Raw genomic sequence first — 21,598 nt, forward strand, 5'->3', positions numbered from 1 at the left:
GTGCTGAGGCAGGAGAGCCCCGCGGTGCCCCGGCCGGCGCCGAGGGGAGGGAGGCACAGCCCTCGCCGCATCGCAACTCGCGGCTCCCGCTCTAAACTTCATCCCACGCTCCCCTTCCCCGCCCCAGCGGTGTTTCCCGGGCTCTGGCAGGGAGCTGGCGCTCCTGCCATGCCGCTCTGCGGCGTGTCGCGTCCCTTTAAATCCGCCTAGCTGACAAGGCACCCGCGATCCTTCTGGAAGAGCGCTGTGGATCTTTCTTTCCTCGTCCAGTCACCATGGTTGCATCGCAAGTGCTCGATTCCACTTGACTAACTACAGATATTTGGCGGTCTCATTAAAGAAGGGAGGTTTCCTTGTCGCCGTAGTTCAGTTATGGGATGCTGTAATTGTAGGAAAATTACTCGGTTCTTAGTGCAGCCTTCACCTGTGGAAGTCTCTGCCCTCCAAAATATTTGTTGTTGTTTATAAATGTACGTACTGTACAGAATAAAAGTGCAGGGAGGGAATCATTGATGTGTTTCACTTTACTCATTAGAGAAGGGTTGAGTTTGACTCTGTGAGACACTGTAGTTGTACAAGACACTCGTGGACTGCTATCACAGATGATAATGTGGGGACTCTGGGATAAGGCGTAATGATTTCAATTTAGCCGAGACATTAAATAGGATTCTTTACCAATTTTCTTATTGTAGCTTGGTATGTGCCATGTCTAGCTTCACTTGAGACCCTCCAAGAATTATGTAGGAAGGAAAATCTCAGATGTAAATCCATTGGAATCACCAACAGGAATCTAAAGAGTTATGAGGTGGAATATTTGTGTGACTACAAGGTAGAAGAGGTAAGAGAAACACAGACCAATTTGATCACTCTTTCAGCTGAAATTTGGAAGCGAGCCAAAGGTAGTTTTGCTCATAATATAAAGTAGTAGGCTGTGAGGACAAAGCTCTTGCTGACATCGAATTAAATATCTTTTAAACTTTGAACTGTAAACAGAAAGCGGTATAACTACTGCTTTCGGTATGTTGAAGGAAGGTCTTTTTCTGAAATTACAGAGATGTTAGAATATGAAATGTTTCGCCTTTGCGTATCTAGAAGTTAAGCAAAATGCTGATGCTTTTAGGTTGTAGCTTGGTATGTATTATGATGCTTCTCCTTTATTTGCAGGTAACAGTCTATATTTCTCTCTTGACTGTTGTAGTCTGTTTGATGAAGAGTTAGGGCCACGTGCTGCAACTGGATTCCTATGGCTTGATCGTGCCAGTGAAATTCAGTCTCAGGATTTGGCCTTGTTACAGTTATTTGGCCTTTTTAAAATCAGTACAAAATGTATGCTTCTTGATTATAAATACAATATTACATGTTTTGAATGGATTACTCCTTTGGGAGGATGGTTGATATGACATAGTGCTTTTCAGAGATTTTTCTGGTAAGTTTAGAATTTTTTTTTTTGTTTTGTATGTGATACAACTACATTCTGCTTGTGCATACCAGTCATGCAACTAGTAGTTAGTTATACAGTTAGTCTAACTTACTTAACGGCCTTAACAAACTAGCCTCCTCCAGGTATAACGTTAGCGATCAGAGTTCATCCCAGCTGTTTATTTCTTTGCCCCTAGAGATGATATGTAAAGTATCCAAAGTTGTGCTATACGTTGATTTGCAAACAGAAAACTTGTTTTTTCTCTTTCTCCCCAATTCTAACTGTTATGGGGACATCAAGACCTTCTGCACTGTGTGCCGTTTCTTAACTCCAGAGCTCTTTTGTGTTTGTCTGTGCACTCTGTGATGCTGGAATTCAGCAAAATGAAATGTGGCTAAATCTGTATCTGTTTCTGTATTTCAAGGGCACAGAATACTATCTTGTGAAATGGAAAGGATGGCCAGAATCTTCAAATACTTGGGAACCTCAGAAAAATCTGAAATGCCCATTGCTTCTTCAAAACTTTCTTAGTGACAAGAATGAATACTTGTCTCGGGTGAGAGATGGCAAAGCACTGAAAGTGAGAAACCATGTTAAAGCTTTGAAACCTGCGGTTGCAGATTACATTGTAAAGAAGGCTAAGCAAAGAATAGCTCTGCGGAGATGGAAAGAAGAGCTCAACAGGAAAAAGAATCATAAAGCAATGATTCTGGTAGAAAACACTGTGGATCTTGAAGGCCCTCCTTTAGACTTCTACTACATTAATGAGTATAAACCTGCTCCGGGAATAAATGTAATAAACGGAATAACGACTGGCTGTGAATGCGCTGACTGCCCCGCTGAGAAGTGCTGTCCAAAGGAGGCTGGATTTATTTTGGCTTACAATAAACGAAAGAAGTTGAAAATCCAGCCCGGCTTGCCCATCTATGAATGCAATTCGTTTTGTAGGTGTGGGCCTGACTGCCCTAATAGGATAGTACAGAAAGGTACACCGTATTCTCTTTGCATCTTCAGAACTAACAATGGCCGTGGTTGGGGAGTAAAAACCCTCCAGAAAATTAAAACCAACAGTTTTGTCATGGAGTATGTTGGAGAGGTACGTATTTATCTCATATAGATGAATTATTTACAATAAAGGAAACGGAGAAAATCTTTATGAGCTTTCTCTCAGTTTTAACACTTCTTGACTTCTACTATATAATAGATAGGTCTACTTCTGAGTAGAGAAATACGATAAATAGGCATTCTAGATGACAGAAAAAATATATTGTCCTGAACATCCTCTATTCCAGAGCAATTGCAAAAGGTTGAATGTAAAGAGAATGCTTACCCTGTGTGTTGCTAGACAATTATTTTAGATATGCGCCCTGGTAGTATTTCTGAAGTCAAGTCCTTCTTTTCTTCCGTGGCAGTCATATTCTTTATTCTTCCCTGATCATCGTTATTACTGTAGTTTTTGCTGTTCCCCAGGCACAGTCATTACCAAATTCCCCACCCAGTCTGTCAGTCCCTTTTCTGTTAAGGTAGTATTTCCAAACACATTTATTACTTTTGATTAACATCAAGAATAAGACTTGTAGTATGGACATTTTCTGTTTACTCAATCTCATACTATTTCAAACAGAACTTTCATGTTACAAAATACAGACCTTGAGTTACTCTCGAGGTTTTTGTATTGCCCTGTGTTTATCTGGTTCAGCCTCTGCTCTGCTTCAGGGCTCTTTACATCAGTAGCTCCTGGCGGCCTCTCTGATCCAGTCCGTTGTATTTCTGCCACAAATCTGCCTTGCTACTAAGTTGACTCAAAATAATTCCTTCTGTCCCTTCGTACAAATGTTTATGGTCTTTACTGTATTTCCTCCATCCTTCCTGCGCCAAATCTTCTAACTTCTCATGTTCATACCTTTCATGTAAACATACAAGAGATCAGTCATTCAAAATATCTCTGGTGAGGGGTTAATGCAGAAAGATGATTATGTAATTTTGTTGCCTAAAGGAAGGAGTGTGTATTTACCCTTTCACCCAAATCTACTTACTCCCTACTGCTGAGTAAGTTCTCAAATTGGATGTCAGAAAGATTTTAGAGGGTTTTTTTGTCCAATTCCACCACATTTCGTATCTGTCTTGCTGCCAAATTGTGATTGCTGAGTTGGCACAACAGAATACATTCAACGTAATGGGCTGCAGATGAAGTTGTTTAAGCTGTTGCTTCTGTCAAAAGTGACTGTAGTTCTTCTCTTCCTCTGGGGAGTTTCTGGATTTCTATGTTGTGCTAGTACCTGCTAGCCTAATTGCATAGATTCAGCTTTGTGAAGGGCCGTATCTGTCTGAGTTGTCTTGAACAGGATCTCTCACTGCAGTCAGAAATAGCAGGAAGAGATGCTTCCAGGGAGGGAGGAGATGAATACTGGACTGTAAATATGACTGGGTTGTAAAGACTGATACCTGTTGATCTTCGTCTGTGCGAAGGGAGAAAGCTGAAACTTTATTTTACAAGTTTACAAGTAAACAAGGCTTTCTGGGTCTAATGAAAAAATTAGACCCATTTCTATATTAGAAAAATATAGAAACTTCAAGTAGAAACAGTTGATTGTATCTGTCATCATCAAAATTTTTAATAGAAGGTGCTGATATTTTTTTCCCTGAGACAAGGTAGTGCTGAGCATCAGCTGTAGACAAATTACATCCAGAGAAGTCTCAGTCAGTAACTAATCAGTTCAGCTGTATGTGTGTATTCTTTATTCATTACAGATGGAACGCTATTTCAACATCAAAAAGCAAATGTGGTATTTTTTACTAAGTAAAGTTTTTTTTTTTTCTAACTTGATTGTGATTTTTGTTTTAATTTAGTAATAGTTAATAATATGATGCAGGTTTCTTTTTTTCTCTTTTTTTAGGTGATTACAAGTGAGGAAGCAGAGAGACGAGGCCAGCTCTATGACAACCAGGGAAATACATACTTGTTTGATTTGGACTATGACTCAGATGAATTTACAGTAGATGCAGCTCGATATGGAAATGTGTCCCACTTTGTGAATCACAGCGTAATACCTTGTTTTGTATACTAAGAATTTGGAGAATTATCCTAATTGTGCCAGAAATATCTTCTCCTACTGTAAATATTTTCTTACCATATTCACCGTTTTTCTGGAGCAGTTTGTTTCATGCCAGCACAGTCCAGTCAGTTAGATGATGTAATACATAGAACAGAATACTTAGCCTTACTTGGAGTAGGACTACCTACAAAAATCTGGGAATGAGATGCTGCCTGAAGTGGGCATCTGGTAGGACACATCTGGGGTTGTCACTGAATCTGCTGGTTCTAGGCGACCAAAATAGGGTTGGTTTGGGTGTGGTTTTTTCCAAGTAACTGAAAGACCTAACATATGAGAAGTACTTAATAAAATTAGTGAAGAGTCAAAGACGATAGGAATCGATGCATTATTTTGTAGCAGGCCAGGATGGGGGGTATGCCGAATGTCATCCTTCAAACTCTGGTAGAGGAGAAGATGAAAATTCCTATGCTTTCTTCAGTATTTCTCCCCTGTGGATACCTCTTCCCCTCCTCATACCAAATCTAAACTTGCCAGAGAACTCAAAAGTAAATTTTAAACAGGAAATTTTTGTAGTGTTTTATTTCTTGTTCAAATGAAGTACCTAAAGCAAGAAGGCTGAGCTGCATCTGTAGAGGAATTATGTATCGTTCCTGAACCAAAAATTATTATTTCTTAGTGATGTAATGTTTGTGAGGTATGCAGTCAGTGTTCTACAAATACAGTAAATTGATGTCTTCAGATTTGTGAGCTGATGGCGTTCGTATTTCACATGGGCTTGCCAGGGAGAAGGATGAAGAAGAGTTTTAGATGCAGCCAATTGCTCTTCACTTTTGGAAATGGGAGTGAAGTATTCTCCCTCGCCAGTGTAAAGTTAAATGACTGACTTCACTTCTGATTCTTTAACGTGGGATATGTTTCACTGTTAAAGAGCAAAAAGGCGTGCAGAGTTTAACAAACTGCCTCCGTGACTCCTGACTTCTGACAGTTAATCCAGAAAAAACGATAAAGTTGTTTCTAGTTCCTGCTTCGTGTCCTTGACCCTCCTTCTGCCACCCAGCCCATAGCAGATAATTCAGAAGCCAAGCAGGTTAGCAATTGAAAATAGAAATTTATTCATAGTATAAAAACATTATTTCTGGGCTGGAAGCAGTGCTTAAACCTAAATGCAGAATAGTGAGTGTGTGTGGCTTGAAACGCTAGGTTGTTTTTCTTTTCTTTCCTTTCAATTTTAATTCTTTTTGTGGGTTTTGTAGGTAAACCTTAACCTCTGAATGTAGCTTTAATTGCTTTGTCATCTCTTTTGTTGTCATCTTTTGAAGGTACCATATTTTTTTTAATAGGTTGTTACATATTAGCATAGTCTACATACCGTGTAAAGGTTGCCTTCTTGAAAGGACTTGACTCTAAGCTAGGAGTGTTTTCCTTAACACTATTTCAAGAAAGTAATTTGTTGATTTCAGAAGATAACTTAATTTCAGACTTCTGTCACTGGGAGAAGAACCAGTTCTTCCTTTCCTGTGACCTTGGTTTACTTAAACACTTCAGTGAAACTTACTGTGCATTTTTCTTAACAGAAACTACATTAATTTTTGCCTTACAGTGTGATCCAAATCTTCAAGTCTTCAATGTGTTTATTGATAACCTCGACTTGCGTCTTCCTCGAATAGCGCTGTTTTCTACACGAACCATCAAGGCTGGAGAAGAGCTAACCTTTGACTATCAGATGAAAGGTCTGCAGACTTTAACGCTGTGCTTGCGGGAGGTTTGGGGCACTGGTGGGTTTTGTTGCAGTCTGACTGATGTTAGCATTTTAGGTCAGGCACTGCATCTCCCTAATGCAGCTCTGTGGATTCTAGAACAGACGTCGCTCATCGACGTGTAGCGCAGACAGAGCCCACCCAGAAGCTTTTGCACGCACCTCTAGTGCATTACCTCCTTCAGAACTCCTAGCTCACAGCAAGGGGTTGTGGTTGGAACATCTGGCAAGGCAAATTATTTTGAAGATTAGTCACAAGAATGCTCAAAAGAATGGTCAGGATACCATTAAAAAAAGCTTTCCTTTATTCAAAGGCATTTATATGGCATTTCAGGTAAACTGCATTCTAAGTAATCTGCTAGTGATAAAGACAGTTGTAACAGCTGAGTGGTCTAAGGCACCACAGGTTTGTCTTTGAATTCTGGTGTCTGTAGGCCTCAGTTGTGGATGTAGGTCCTGTGGTGCAGATGTTTAGGAAGGAAGGAAGAAAGATGGACCAAAGTTTACTATTGTTTTGCTGGGTTGGATACATTGATCATTATGCAGAGACTTCAGGAAACAAAGTTCCTAGCGAGATGCTGTCAGCTCTTTGATAAATAAGAAAGAAATTTTTTACAGTGAGAACCATCATTCACTGGAACAACCTCTCCAGGCGCGTGGTGGAGTCCCCATCACTGGAGGTTTTCAAGATGTGATTGGACAGGGTGCTAGATAATCTCATCTAGGCTCCCTTTCCCACGAAAGGTTGTACCAGATGATCCTTTGAGGTCCCATCCAACTTGGGCTGTTCAATGATTCTTTGATAATTGATCTTCCATTCAGTGTTCAAGGCCAGGTTGGACGGGGCTCTGAGTGACCTGATCTAGTGCAAGATGTCCCTGCCCATGGCAGGGGGTTAGACGAGATGGTCTTTAAAGGTCCCTTCCAACCCAAACCATTCTATGACTTCATTTTTTTCCAGTACAGTAAAAAATTCTTGAGGTTTGCTGGCAGGGGTGTTGTGTATGTAAAACTTTGCGTGCAAACCATTTATCCACAACAGCGATGTATTGTTGGCCCCGCTATTTAGTTTTCAGAGAAGCATCTCTATACTCCAGAGAGTATAGAGGAGGTACTCCAGAGCCGTACCTCATCCTCTCTTTAAGTGCTGGCAAATTGATCTTAGTTAAATACTTAAAACTCCTCTTTTTTGTGGTGTCTGTGACACCAACGTTCAAGGCAGGCTGCAGTCTCAGCTGACCGGTATGGATACAGACCTGAGGGTACAAGGCTCGAGTTTGTTGAGCTTTGGATTCTGATACGTGTGCTAGGGGTTGTGTAAGTCATTGTTAACGTGGGTGTCAGTAGAATTTGAGTACAGCTTCACACACAATTCTTTTAAGAACCGGGGTGTTAGAAGGCTTTTTGAAGCCATTTGACTACCTAGCACAGTTTCAGTCTGTCTTTTAAAACTTCCTTATTTGTGTTTATCTGTGTCACAGGTTCAATAGATCTGACTTCAGACTCTGCTGATGGCCTTAGCCCATCCAGAAAGAGGATCAGAACTGTCTGTAAATGCGGAGCTGTGTGTTGCAGAGGTTATCTCAACTGAGTGCGGGTATCCAAAGTCACAAGTACTTTGTTCTCTTTTAAATGTGTTTTAAGAAGACTCTTCTTTCACACATATATTCAAGTATTCTAATGTCTAATGTAAATAAGTACAGTGAAAACAAGGCATTACATTTGTAATGGAAGTGGCATTGGCCAAAGAAAGAGATGTAGTGTTTCAGGCAAATACAAAACTGAGAACGGGGATTAAAAATTGATTTTTCTAGAACTGTTATTTGGGAAGCAGTAAAATGTAGGCTAAGAAAACTCTTTAAAATGTACCTTCATGTGAATATTCGGGTGTGAGCTTACAGCCGTAGGCCTTTTAGGGACTGATTTAAGTGGGATGAAGCGATGTTACGTACTTTCTATACCTTGAAAAGTCTGGAGGCATTTGATTTGAATCCTGAATCGTAGCTGACAGTTCTTCTGCTTTTTCGTTGTCTAAAGAAAAACTTCAAGAGATTAGCAATAACATTTATGGCACCGGGTTGAAGGATTGAGGACAGCCATCAGACTGTGTCTAAATGAAGGTTCACAAGAATGCAAATTGTAAAATGTCCGTTGAACTCCACGCAAGTAAAGCAATTGGTTTTAGCAGATTCCAGATGTAAGGTCAAAGTCTCTTAACATTTTTAGCTGATGTTACATTATTTAGAAGCTTTACAGGTAGGGTGGGTTTTTTTTTCCCCCAATTGTTACGTTCTGATTTTTAGTTAGGATGCTATAGGAGGTCTGCAGTTCTACAGAGAATTTGTAAATACCGAATTATCGGTAGTAACATAAGCTGTTTGTTTTCATTGCAGAAATTTGGCAGTCATGGCGGAAACAAATTACTGGCTACAGTTTGGAAATAGATAACAAAAGAATAGGGAGAGCAGCCCATTGTCTAACAAAGCTGATGCATTATGGAGATATGCTCAGTTATCTGTTAGGTGCAAAAATACCCTGGGAATTGATTTGTATCCACAACTGGTTTTGATTAAGTTTTTACATACTGTGACTTTTTTTATCTAGTGACAGACTTTTAAGGTACTAGGCCTGTTTTTTCTTGTTGCAAAAATGTTAACTTCAGTGAAGTTAGACTAGGGGTGAGTTTACCCGTTTGCTGTAGACATTTGTAAGATGTTCTTGAATGTAAAGGCTGAGAAGTGTACTGTTCTTCAGCTGCTTGAGTCGTCTCTCTTTTTTTTTTTTTTTTTTTTCTTGATCATCTTAAAGTTGTCTCGATCTATTCGTAATGTATGCTAAGTTTTGCTTGGCTTCAGAAACACTGAAGAGCAGTTGAGGTAGGTTATGAGTGGAGTTACAGCCAAGGTTCACACTCCAGGGATGATTTAAGTGCTTTATTGTCATGGATTAAAAGCTTGTAAAACTTGCATATTGCTTACAAATCATGTAAATGTTGTTAGGGTCAGGCAGAATAATGTTGCTCCATAAATGGATGCTTCATAAATGGATGCGAGCTATGTATCATAGGTCAGCTAGTTACCTTTATAAGGTGCACAGCTGTCGGCTCAGGTGAATGAAGTCGAGTACCCAGCATATAACCGTTTACTTAATTTGTTAGAAAATGCCTTAAATGTCATGTTAATTACTAGCACTCCAAAAAGAGCGATTCAAAGGTTAATGCAGGTTGTTTGTTCATTAAGAAGCACAGTTGCATTTGCACTGATGAAGAGCCGGCTCTTTGGCAGAAAATGGAAATTTTATTTGCTACTAGCCAAAATCAGTTTCACGGTTGGGGTGGCGAGTGTGGCCATTGAAAGCGCTCTGTAAGTTTTGTAATCTGCAAGACAAACAGATACACGTTGAAATAGAGACTTTATATTCTTTAAGGAATAGGAGACAGTTTGCTTAAATTTAAAAGTATTTGACATTACCAGGCTCACCTTGGATAAATGCTGAATGAGGTCAATTTTTATCATGCCACATCTCTAATGATTTTTTTTTTTTATATGTGTATAAAGTTGAAGTGGAATGTGGAGCTTTAATGTTAGCAAACTCTAGATGATCTGACATCATTTGGAGTCATTAGTGCTTTCTCTTGCATGTAGCCCGATTCAGCGATGCATTCCACGTGGATGGAATCTGCAATCTCCAGCTCCTTAATCCGCTGCCGTCCGCAGCCTTCCCTGTCGGTACAGGATGGCGAGAGTGGCTGCGGCAAGAAATGGATTCCTTACCAAAACAGTTTTTCTGGCCTCTCCTGTACAAGACGACACGGGGCTGGTTTGACACTCTTTTTGTCTATCTATGTCCATGCCCAGTTTGATTTAAAAATTGCAAGTAAATGCATTTTAAAAGGTAAAAGTCGTAGAAGTTGTACTTGAGTTCAGCGTCTGCCTTTTTCCCGAGGCAGGGTATGTTACCACCAGCATTGGAATAACGCTGCTGTTCTTTAAGGATATGTGTGTTACCTCTTGGGCGATAAATAAAGGACCATTAATTTATGTTCGGGGAGGTAACAGTATATTGTATTTATTTGAAGTAAACCCAAGTTTCCAATTTAGAGCCTTGAGCAGTATTTTATATTTATGTATTCACAGTGCATTTGGATTGCAGAGAGTGAATTAGCTTAATGGGACACTGTGTCACTTTTAAAACTCCTTTTGCTGTTTTTACGAGTTCGGGGGAAAATTGCCAAATTGGAAAAGGAGAAAAAGCTATTTTCAGTTTCTTAAGGAGCCTAAACCAGCCTAGCTTCTGCCTTTGTTTTGCTTTGTGGTCTGTTAGCATCATCATGGCCACCAGCTCAGTTGTGTGTATGCACTTCTTCGAGACTGGTAACCTGTGATCTGTCCTCCAGCTGTTCTTTTTTGTTGGGTTTAATTTTTTTTTTTTTTTTTTTTTTTTTTTTTTTTTTTTGGGGTAGCAAAACTAAAGCTGGGTAGCAAAACTAAAGCTGCAGGATCACCTGTAAGAAAAGCTATTGTTTATTTATTTAATCTCAAAGTTGAGTCAATCTTTTTGTTATTTCTAATGTATGTTTTAGGACTGTATACATTAGAATATGCAGTTTGTAAGCTCAGGAACATTTTCTTTTCATAACGTGTGATCTCTAGTATTGCTATCTTCCTATAGTTTTTGATAAAATAAATTGAATTTAGTTTTTCTCTTGTTGTTGTCATTCTTAACAAAAAAAAAAAATCTTAGCCTGTCAAAATCAGCTGTAGCTGTAGCAGTAGAATTTGCTTTAAGACTGCAACCTCTTAATTCCTGTCCCGTACCCAAATTTTCTAGCACGGTAAGGACTGTAGCAGAGCGATCATGAGGAAGTCGTGTGTTTCCTATTCGGTTTATGGCTGGTAAGAACTGGTATAAATTTACACTGTTGACTTGTCTAAAGCAGACTGGGTTCCTGTATATTTAAGCACGCTGTAAACGCAGCCGGAACTTACATGTACGGTACAGTTAAGGAAACAAGCCAAGAGGAGACATTCTGCGCTGTATGACTTTATTCACAGAGGTAGTTACAACAGGAGTTTCACTCAAGCTTGCTAAAAAAAAAAAAAGAGTTGATAGACCATGTTTGGAGATTATTTTAGCAAACCCCAGGAACAGAGTGGGCGAGGTGACAGTGGAGAACTACATGGACTTGAATATCCTTAAAACCATACATAGATGATAGCTGATAGCAACTTTTCTTTTTTTGGGCATCCTGTCCTGTCCTCCCCCCCGCCACTGTTCCCAATAGCAGAATGCTGGCTGGTTTAACGTTCACGTATCGCTAAAGATGGCAGAAGGACTGAAGACATGCTCGGAGGGGAGAGCTGTCACACTGAAAGTCTGTTTAATTCGTTGGGACTTCAGACCACATAGATGGGAAGCCTCATGGATTTTTAGGTGACTTCTGCTGTTTAGGCATTTTTGTAGGCAGCGCGGTTTAACAAAAACCTGAATGAAATTTCCCTTTTAGAAGCTAAGAATTTTGGCTTAGTTATGATGGCACACGTGCATAGAGAATCTATTGTCTTGATTTAAAAAAAGAAGTCTAAACATGTCTGAACTCAATGAAGTCAACGGAATGTTGCAGAGGAGGAGGAATTTGGTAGTGTAAAAGAGCCTTGAGTAACAATCACCTGTCCAGGGTAAGAGGTTCCCTTCTGTTGCTGTGACTTAGCCTCCAGAGCAGGCTACTGCTGGTGGCTTTGGAACCAAATGCCGCGGGATTTGATTTTTATGTGGTTCTGAAAAACAATTCAGAACAAGCCAAAACACGGAGGAACTGATGACAAGTTGTTTGCGGCGAGTTAAGATTTAAACCATAAATTTAAACCATAGACAATGTATGTTGTACACAGTACCTCATTCGGGAGTTAAATTGGATGACACCATTTGCTCAGTGTAAAGAGAGACTGCTTGAAAAGAACAATTTGATTTAAAAAAAAAAAACACAACAAACCTTTCTCAGTAATTCTCTAATCTGTTCTGCAGTTGTTTTTAAAAATAACTGCAGTGAAAACACAGGATTAAAGTCGAAGTGCAACTATGTCGTTGCTAAAAGATGTCATGTTCCTCCCCAGTTAAAGATGTGGTATTTTATTAAAATCTGAGATCACATATACATCAAAGGCAAACTCGTAGAGCTCATGATAGAGAGAAACACTAAATTTCATTTAGTGTTCTACCCGTAGTTTTGTCTGGTCCATTTTTTGCGTACTTGCAGTCCCCGAGAACTGAACCTCGAGAGGCAGAAGGCTTTTACAGTCCCTCCTAGGAATACTTCCTTTTCAGTATTTCATGGAAGGAACCATAAAGTTACACAGGCTGCAAATTTCTAGTTCTGACAGCAAGGTATTTCTGAAAAAACTGCATGAATTAGCATAGCTGCAGATAGTAATCAGCACTAAGGAGAAAAATAATTCTGGGCTTAATAAACAAATTTTGGTATTTATTTTCATGTTGTCATCAGTTATACCTGTCTTCAGGAGACTTTCTTCTCATTGAGTATGCTTTCACCTGCCGCTAGCTTCTTATATAAACAGTGCAGTTTATCTGGCTGAGGCACTTCAGCATCAGGAGTCAAGGGAATTTCGAAGTCAGAGGAGCTCTGCGAGTCCCTCCTCAGTTCTAGATCAGGAGTCCTGGAGCTGTCACTCGTTTCCCCCAGCACATCTTGAACGTGAGCAGTGCCGGCTTCTGCATCTTTCTCGCGGCCTTTGCTTTTCAAGTCACAGGCAACGTCATCGGCACACGATCTATTTTGACCCACTGGCTTCCACCTACTGTTGTCAGGCTGACTGTCTTTGGCGGTCTCCTGCAATACAGAAACAACCGCTCTGCTCCCACCTTTGCCGAAGCAGCTCAAGTCCAAGGCGTTTCTCTCTTGGGAGGTAATGAGGACTGTGTCCGTTTGGCTATCCCAGCCCTGGCTCCCCTGCTCCGATATGTGCGTCGACTGAGAAGAATTTTGGGAGGAGATGTGCGTTGAGTCGCTTACTCCATCCAAATCACTGAAGAGTGACTGGGACCCACCAGCATCTGCTGAAGATGGGAAGTTGTCCTCATTTTCAGAGCTTTCTTCTAGTTTGTTACACTTAAAAAATGCATCCCAGCGAGGGACGTCGGCATTGGACTCCTGTTGGTCACTAGTGACTCCATTGAAATTTGATGTGGAAGTGGCATCTGGCTCAGGGGAAAGAACTTGAGCTGCATTTTTTTCAGATTCTTCTTCATCTTCATCATCATCATCATTTGATTCCTCGCAGTCTATGAAGTCTACCTTGGAGGAGGTGTAAGTTGTGGTCGCTTTGTAACTTTCTGTGCTGTCACTAATATTTCCTTCAGCATTTTCAGGTTGTTCTGTGCTGGAGGGCCTGCTCTCTTCTCTCTGCTCTTTCGGAACCTTAGGCCTTGCAGAAGTTAATTCTGTATCAAAGAGATCATCTTCGTCTGTCAAGAAGAGAACAGGAAAAAAAAACCAGTAAGAAAAGTTCAGATCTCTGATAAAATTCTGTTGAGAGCAAAGTTCTAATAAAAATTCATTTAGTATGAAGAGAGGAAAAAGTTCTTTAACCCAGACGGAGACTTAGCAGGACCGTGTTTGCCTTGCCTGGTCTAGCACAGCGCCTTACAAGGACAGCTGGTAGTTGTCATCCTCCATATAAGCTACAGCAGATCAGATGTAGCCCTGGTAGACAGATTTATTCAGACCTCTTGACGTGTTTTGCCAGGACCGCCTCACCCTTGCACGCTTGTCACTTCAGAAATAGCCAAAGAGAACGCAGCAGGCCCAGAGTTTTCTTCTGGTTCCCGAGTGGCCTTCCAGAGGCTGTGTACAGCATCCGTTTACCATCGTAAGTTAAAAAAAGCTACTAGGTGCTAAAAAGCCAGCAGTGTGAGATAACGAAGAGGAGCGATTCCACTGATAGGCCACTCTGTCCTCCACAACACAGGAGGTGATGCAAGTAAAGTTCCATTAGAACCAGCTTTACTAGGGATGGTCTAGGGCTGTGGAATGGAACTCTTCTAGAAACTTAAAGGGCTGTTAAGCATTAAGTACATTTTAAGATCACAAACAAGTACTCTTTTACACAATTAGTGCTTTCTCCTAAAACCTAAGTTCACTTAATTTATATTTCGCCTTTCTAACCGTTGCTTTGAACACAGACAGACTATGATGAACACCATGGCTTTTGGCACCTCTGCTTAGTCTCAGACTTTCATTTAAGGCACAGTAGCACCAGCAGAACCTTTACCTGTATCAGATAAGTCTCTCTTGTGGACTCTCTTCAGTGTTCCTAAGGGCTTGTACCTGGGTTCCATGTTTCTCCTGTATGACCTGCATAACGGCTTCAATCTGAGGTGAATGAGAAAAGCGATTAATATTTAGAACCCGGCAGATACTTTCAGGAGCAAAAGTAAATCTTTTAACTTGATCTAAGAACACCGCTCCATGCCTTTCACAGGCACTGCAGTGAAATTGTTAAAGGCGGCAATAGCTAGGGAAAAGTTCTTAATTCATTGGTGAGCTTAGGTAGCTTAAAGGTAGACATCTGTAATTTCTATACATTTACCTTAAAACATGTACACCATTTGGAAAGTTTTAGTCCCTTGCTTAGAGAAGACAAGATGACAGGGTTCAAAATCTGACTGCGGTTTTATTCAATAATTGTAAAGTATCTCCTTTCTTATTAAGGAGGAAAAGAAAAAGGAACAAATAAACGAGTTGCCGTTTGTTCAGACCGAGTGACACCACTAGTCTTCCGCTCCATAAGAGCGCTTTCTAAGCTGCCAACGTCTCTAACAGCACAAGAGTACAGGCCTCTGTGATGCTGTACAGAGGTGAGGAGTTCAAGTCCCCAGAGAAATCCTCTTTAAAAGAAACTTCTGAGAAGTAGCAGTGACAAATAGAAATAGGTCACAGAATAAAGTGAGATGAATATGTATTCAGATTCCACCCAAACAGAGTTTAACAGCAGAAAAGCCTCTATGCATAGATATAAGTAGTGTGTGGAATAAAAAACTCTCAGACTTGGCACAACATACAAGTGTTCTTCAGAAAGCTGAAGTTTGCAGGACTGAACGTAGGAAAAAAAATCTGAATTATCAGACAAGTAAAGCAAAAGGCAGTAGCCTGCTTGAGAGGCTGGGATTCAGGAGGGGAGTTGTCCTTACAAGAGCAGAGATCAGATCACCTCCATTCAGCAGCCACTTGTCACTTACATTTCCATAACTTTGTCTTCTGTCCCACCCACTGGCAGTACATTGGGATACACATTCACAGGACGGATATAGCTTAGGAAATCCTTAATCTAAATTGAAGAAAAGAAGAGGCAGTGTAACAAGTTACATCAACAGCTAATAACGTCACTTAACGGCAGCACTGATCAAAGCACACGCACAGTAAGTACTACCAGTTGTCTCATGTGAAGACCAGTATGACCCATGAGCCAAACTCTATCAAAGCAGATAGCTCCATAATGAGAAAACAGGTCTGAAGGGATGCTGAGAACTCAGCCTCACCTAACCCCCTCACAGCAATTATCAACTATTACGCAGACCATCACTATCTCTGAAAGACAAGGCTAGACAAACCTGTTCCTAGGGAATCTGATCCAGCGCTTCACTGTTCTTACTGCTGCAGATCTTTTCAGACCTGCATTTTTCTTACTGGGCTTCCAAGACCCTAGTTGTGCAGATCAGAGTATTCCCTTCCTCAAAGACTTTTCCTAACGTCTCCCTTCAGTCCACTATAAAAGCCCATATGACAGAACACGTCACTTTTTCCAAGCTGTACTCTGTTGTCTTCTAGATGCTCTCCAGACAGTGAATTTCTTGAAGAATTGTGTCCAGTTTGGGGCATTCCACTCCAGCTGAGGCTTTATCAGTGCTGAGCACTGAAAACCCTTGCAAGTTTGCAGATTACACTCCTATCTATAGAGACCAGTAGGACCCATCTGGTTTTGCATGTGGAGGTATGAGTCTGTTACAATACACTACCCCCCGTATTCTGCCAGCAAAGCTGCCACGTTGTATGTACTACGCTGGTACCTCCATTTAAAATTATGCATGGCACAGCAAATTAAAACTTAACCAGGATCTTAAAAACAGGACTGTCTTCCTAGGGCTCTGAATAATCTCCATTTTGTAATGTGCAAGGCTTTGTGACGGGTTAATTGTTAGCACTGATCCAGTTTCAGTTCAGTTTCTCAGGAGAGAGAAGTATTTTAAGAACTGGATTGAGTCATATTAAATGAAAGTGTGTGATTCTGGAGAGGATGCTGCCATGACCTTTTAGTCTTTAACACAGAAAGAGGAGTAACAGTGGCAGCTATGACGTGAGAAAATTCTGTTTAAATGTGTGGGCAGGGAAAAGGTGGCAAACCCATCCAAAACGGAGTCACAGCAGATAAACAATGTACTGAAAACCAAAATTCCAAGCTTTAAGCATTGCATAGTTACACAGTAATCTAAAATGGAAAGGCAGTCAAAACAATTGTAGCAGTGACCAATACTTCAAGAAAAGAGAACAAAAAAAAAAAAAAAAAGGCTTGTAATCCAGCCCTACCTTGACATGTTCTTCCACTGCTATATTAAAACAGACTTCTCTGTCCTCAGCATCCAGAACTTCCTATCCCCTTATGTCTTATTACCGAAAAGATTTTTTTTTTTATTGTGACAAGTCATGTCATCCAAAATAATAAAAACCTTTTTTTTTTAATCAATGTATACTCTGTACTACAAGTATACAAACCTCGCTGTATGAAGAGTGGAAAGAGAAACAAGCTCTGTACGTACTCTCCCCAGTCCTAAAAAAAAGAGGAGGCACAAAAATTAGGCAACTGCTCTTCATCCTCAGTCAACAGGCAAGCATAACCTACTCTTAAAAAGTCCATTTTGAGATTCAGTTTTACAAGCGTCAGGCAAGATACGCACCTGAAACAACAGGTTTCTGCATGACCCAAATGCTCACCTCACTATTACGTTGGTTTTCTTGATCCTTTCTCCAAACCACATGGTGGAGGGTTTGATGCTGATTACGTGCAAGGGAGTTCCTTTTTGGCAAGTCATCCCACAGGGCAGCCTGCTCCATCGAAAGCAGTCATCATCCTGCCAAATGCAATACAAAATTAAGTGTAATCCTGACCTTTTTTCCCCCCAGAAATTGAGCAACATAGTATCTAGCTAGACCCAGTTTTCATCTCACTTCCAGTTTCTTTGAAACACTCTTTGCTGTTGCATCTTGCTTCCCTAGTGCAGCTGACAAAGTAAATCAATCACAGAGACCAATGCCCCAACGTGCCACCTCCAGTTCTACCTGCACTCCTCCCACTTGAGCCTTCAGCTTGGTGGACGTCCCGGAAAGGGAAGGCCATACACAGTGCATGGCTGCAGGAGATGCCATACAAGCTGCCTTTGATATATTTAAATGGATAATACCTGACTGATCTAATCTGCTGCCTGTCTTACTTCATCTAAAAATACAATTTTCAAGTTTCAAATGCAATTAAACTGTTTCTAGCATCAGCAAATTTTTTTTTCTTTTTTTTTTTTTTTTAGAAAACTTCAACCCACTAAGGTTCTCACTCTCCTTTGCATTAAAGCCACCGTTTGGCCCAAGTCGTCATTAACACAATAGGACCAAAATATTAGCACCTACAACCAGTCTTTCACAGCAAAGTTAGCAGAAGCTTTGCAAAACGATACACACCTGAGGATGTCGACAGGCGTGAATCTGAGTGTGTCGATCTGTAGTAACGTGGTAGAGGATTTCTGGCATGTTTCTGAACATATCAAGTTTGTTCACATGCACCTAGAGAAAGGCAGAATTTACTCTCAATTAGCTCAAGGTGTTTGCCAGACTGCAGCTGGAGCAACTATACGGATGTGGTTCTGCTCACAACAAATGCTGGTAGGCATTCAAACAGCTACTACCCACTAATAATGTCCAAGCGGAGAAGTGTTAGCCAAAAGTAACTTGGACATCTAGAACAAGCAGAACATACCTCCTATGCTGAATAGGGATGAATGTTCATCAAAGAAAGTCAGAATGTATCTGCTAACTATTAATGTCATGTAAATGATAAGACCTTTATCATTCACAAGATAAAAGGGAGAGAGGTAAACACTGAGCTTGAAAACTGGGGATTAACTTCTCCCCGGAAAGCCCAGATGTTCCGGACTGAAATCAACTAGTTAACTCATTTTGGGCACAACTGTAGCTTTTTAAGTGTAGTTAACGAAAGCATGCACATCTTTCACATACAGCAGTCCTCTGAGCAGCCATTTCCAGCTCGGTGACTGGCCACAGTCATTCCTGAGGATCTATTCTACAGCAACAATTACAGAAATGTTACCTTGATTCCAAGTTCCTCACTGAGGTTTATGAATAAATATTCATATCCGTAAGCAGCTTTGCAGTTCAACCACACAACATGATAGCGAGTTAGTGAGGTCCAGCTTCGCACTAACTCTAAGATCCCATTTAAACACTCCTCCTGAAAAGTTTAGAAAAGGTTGTGAATCGTCTTTGAAGATACTTCCAAAGTGCTTGATTTGGTAATGCAAAATGGCATTGCCTTGCAAGACTTACCTAACAAAGGGGTGGTTAATTAATTAGCAGTGTTAAGGACCCTTCCTCTCACAGCTTATTTAGACTTACCCGGCTTGGTATATGATAAAATTTGGGATCACAAAAAGTGGTATCCAAATACACACTCTGGATGTCTTTTACTCTGAAAGAGAAACGTGGTATCAGAGTGAGCAGTGCATCACAGTACTAAGATATACCACTTCCTCTCTCTTCAAAAGGAGGCAATTCTTCCTCTTTATTACAAAGAGCAAGTCAAAAGGGATTTGTAACTGCAGTATTGCCTGACTGCAAATATATTTAATCCAGAATAAAAAATGAGGAAGAAGAGTACGTTATTCCTGAATTGTCCATGCCTGTGTGATCTTTTATTCTTTCTAAATCCCATGAATAGCTGAAGCCTCACCTGGTCCCCGAATGCAAAAGCTCCATTCTGGCTGCTTCTCCTTTTGCAAGCCGGAAATCCCCTGTATACAGCACAGTGCCATTTTCACCTTCAAACAAAAACCTACAAACAGAAACACTTTGGTCAAACTCAACAATATAAAGCATTAAATGCCAGGTGTTGGTTTGTTACCTTGCTTAGAGCAGTCTACGTGACTAATGTATGATGTAATAGAAATACTGGGCCTAATTTGGTCCTAGAGTAATTTCAGATAAACCAAATCATTCAGACCCAGTATGTCTGGAAAATAACCTGTGCCCAGACTGGTCAGAGTTGAAGACAAAAGCCTCACAGATTCTGTGAGGTAGTCCAGCTGTCTGTTGCAGCCAAAGGAATCTGTTAGGCACCTGTACCAGGAAGCTGAGCACCTTCTTTTTAACATCATACTTAAGCAATGGATGATTTATTTTTAATCACAGTTTTGTATGTCATTTTTAAGTACAGTTGAAATCGATAAAGTTGTTATTCACAGGCATGGGGAAAAGTAATCTGCCCCACCAAGGTAACAACTTCTGCCAGGACAGATCCCAGATAGTACAGTGGTTTTCCAACCTTGACCAAAGCTGGTGGGCCCTGCCACAACATTATTATCTCCAAGTAAGAATTTTAAATTCACTAGCTTTTTCTAGTCACAAAAAACCCAGTACTTAATGAGAACTCTATAGGACAAATCTCTCAGCAGAGACATTTAGAGTATTGAAAGGACGTACATGACTGATCCTGGACAGTGACCAGCTGGCAGAAGTGTCACCTCTATATCTTCTTTCTGGAAGAGATGGTTAGCGTTATTTTCACACTGTAATAAGTACAACCAGTACTTTCATTGACACAGTGAAAGCAATGCATTACTCCCCACAGCCTCTTGCAGAATTTAGCAATGCTTTTGAACAAAGAGAAAGTCTCTTCCTATTCCAACAAGCCCTGAAGAGCAATGACCATCCTGTCATGCCAGAAGAGATGACTGAATATTGTATGGTGGTCATGAAAGCCACTCAGCCAGAAGACAGTCCTACTTCCTTGGTTCCTGGTGAACAAGCATCATGGAAACATCCTGGAATACACTCTGCCTGGAGATGCTCCTCCAGGCCTGTACCTGACCTTTAAGTCCTGCACTTAAAACTTGTTAAAATAAGCCAGGAAATACGAGGTGAAAAAAATCACAAGAGAAAAAGGTAAGTTGGAGATCACTAATACAGTGGAAAAACATTACCAGAAAAATGCTATGATAATAAGAACAAAGTGGGGAAGAAGAATTCATGTGGCTACACATCTTGGAGAGAGGAAGGGGAACATACATTTTAAAAATAGCTTGTCCACTTCAGATGTTACAGGTAAGATCCAATTCCCATGCTCATTTAAACAGTATTCCTTCCCATTACAAATATATGAATCTTTTTTTTGTGACTTACCTCACCAGATGTTTCATCCACTAAAGAAATCTGAGTTGGAGTTTCAACTTCCAGTGCAACCTGTAACAAAATGAATAAATGCACTACAGGATTTACTAAACATTTTGTTTCACGCTTATGGCTAAGTATTCATTACATAGACATCTTTACAACAGACTACAGCTAATGCTAAGCCTGTAAAATTAAGCCCATTTTCCTATAGTAAATCATGAATTTACATTTCCAGTGGAAAAAAAAGTTTTCTAAAAGTTGTCTAAAAATTAAATGGAGATACCCTAATCAAGGTGTGTGTGCCTAAAAGAGTTCAAACATGTTGGACTTCTAACAGCAACAGTTCAGGTTTCTCTAGCTGGATCATATGCCTTATTTTTGGATGACTACAAAGCCCAAGACATCCCAGTCCCAGAGCACACCAGTGGACCTTGCTCGGACAGGTCTCTCTGCTGCAGCACAACTTCTCCTCACTGTTCCCTATTACCAGAAGCAGAGCCCACAAATCACATGCAGCAGGTATTTCTGTGTTTGTGTAGGGGTGATTAATCTATAGACTGCAATTAATCCCCTATTTTGCCATACCCTCTACTAAAACAGAGTCCTGCAACATACATGCTCTGTGGCTGCCTGCAAGGTTAGCACTGCTATGCAGGCTCCTCTCCCATCCAACCTGGGTTTTTTTCCTTTCATAGAATCATAGAATCATTAAGGTTGGAAAAGACCTCCAAGATCATCGAGTCCAACCGTCGACCCAGCACCACCATGCCCACTAAACCATGTCCCTAAGCGCCTCATCTACACCTCTTTTAAATACCTCCAGGGATGGGGACTCAACCACTTCCCTGGGCAGCCTGTTCCAATGTTTAACCACTCTTCCAGTAAAGACATTTTTCCTC

General features: G+C 40.6%; 2 protein-coding genes across 2 annotated transcripts in view; one reads left to right on the forward strand and one right to left on the reverse strand.

Annotated features, from left to right (window-relative positions):
• The window catches only part of SUV39H2 (suppressor of variegation 3-9 homolog 2), a 12,075-nt gene extending 1,414 nt beyond the window's left edge, over window positions 1-10,661 (forward strand). The window contains exons 2-6 of the mRNA XM_009285549.2: window positions 693-838; window positions 1,845-2,516; window positions 4,318-4,464; window positions 6,077-6,206; window positions 7,714-10,661. Coding sequence (XP_009283824.1) covers window positions 693-838; window positions 1,845-2,516; window positions 4,318-4,464; window positions 6,077-6,206; window positions 7,714-7,823 — 1,205 coding nt within the window. The 3' untranslated portion in view covers window positions 7,824-10,661. The remainder of the gene's footprint in view (window positions 1-692; window positions 839-1,844; window positions 2,517-4,317; window positions 4,465-6,076; window positions 6,207-7,713) is intronic.
• Window positions 10,662-11,114: 453 nt separating this feature from the next.
• Window positions 11,115-21,598, reverse strand: part of DCLRE1C (DNA cross-link repair 1C) — a 16,044-nt gene continuing 5,560 nt past the window's right edge. The window contains exons 3-13 of the mRNA XM_009285550.2: window positions 20,709-20,768; window positions 20,010-20,065; window positions 19,261-19,362; window positions 18,927-18,999; window positions 18,622-18,762; window positions 17,976-18,077; window positions 17,238-17,374; window positions 17,019-17,073; window positions 15,488-15,576; window positions 14,521-14,621; window positions 11,115-13,714 (exon numbers count right to left, since the gene is read on the reverse strand). Of these exons, the coding sequence (XP_009283825.1) occupies window positions 12,747-13,714; window positions 14,521-14,621; window positions 15,488-15,576; window positions 17,019-17,073; window positions 17,238-17,374; window positions 17,976-18,077; window positions 18,622-18,762; window positions 18,927-18,999; window positions 19,261-19,362; window positions 20,010-20,065; window positions 20,709-20,768 (1,884 nt within the window). The 3' untranslated portion in view covers window positions 11,115-12,746. The remainder of the gene's footprint in view (window positions 13,715-14,520; window positions 14,622-15,487; window positions 15,577-17,018; window positions 17,074-17,237; window positions 17,375-17,975; window positions 18,078-18,621; window positions 18,763-18,926; window positions 19,000-19,260; window positions 19,363-20,009; window positions 20,066-20,708; window positions 20,769-21,598) is intronic.

The sequence above is a fragment of the Aptenodytes forsteri genome, unplaced genomic scaffold, assembly GCF_000699145.1.
Source record: "Aptenodytes forsteri isolate BGI_AS27 unplaced genomic scaffold, ASM69914v1 Scaffold87, whole genome shotgun sequence".
In the NCBI taxonomy this organism is placed as follows: Eukaryota; Metazoa; Chordata; class Aves; order Sphenisciformes; family Spheniscidae; genus Aptenodytes; species Aptenodytes forsteri.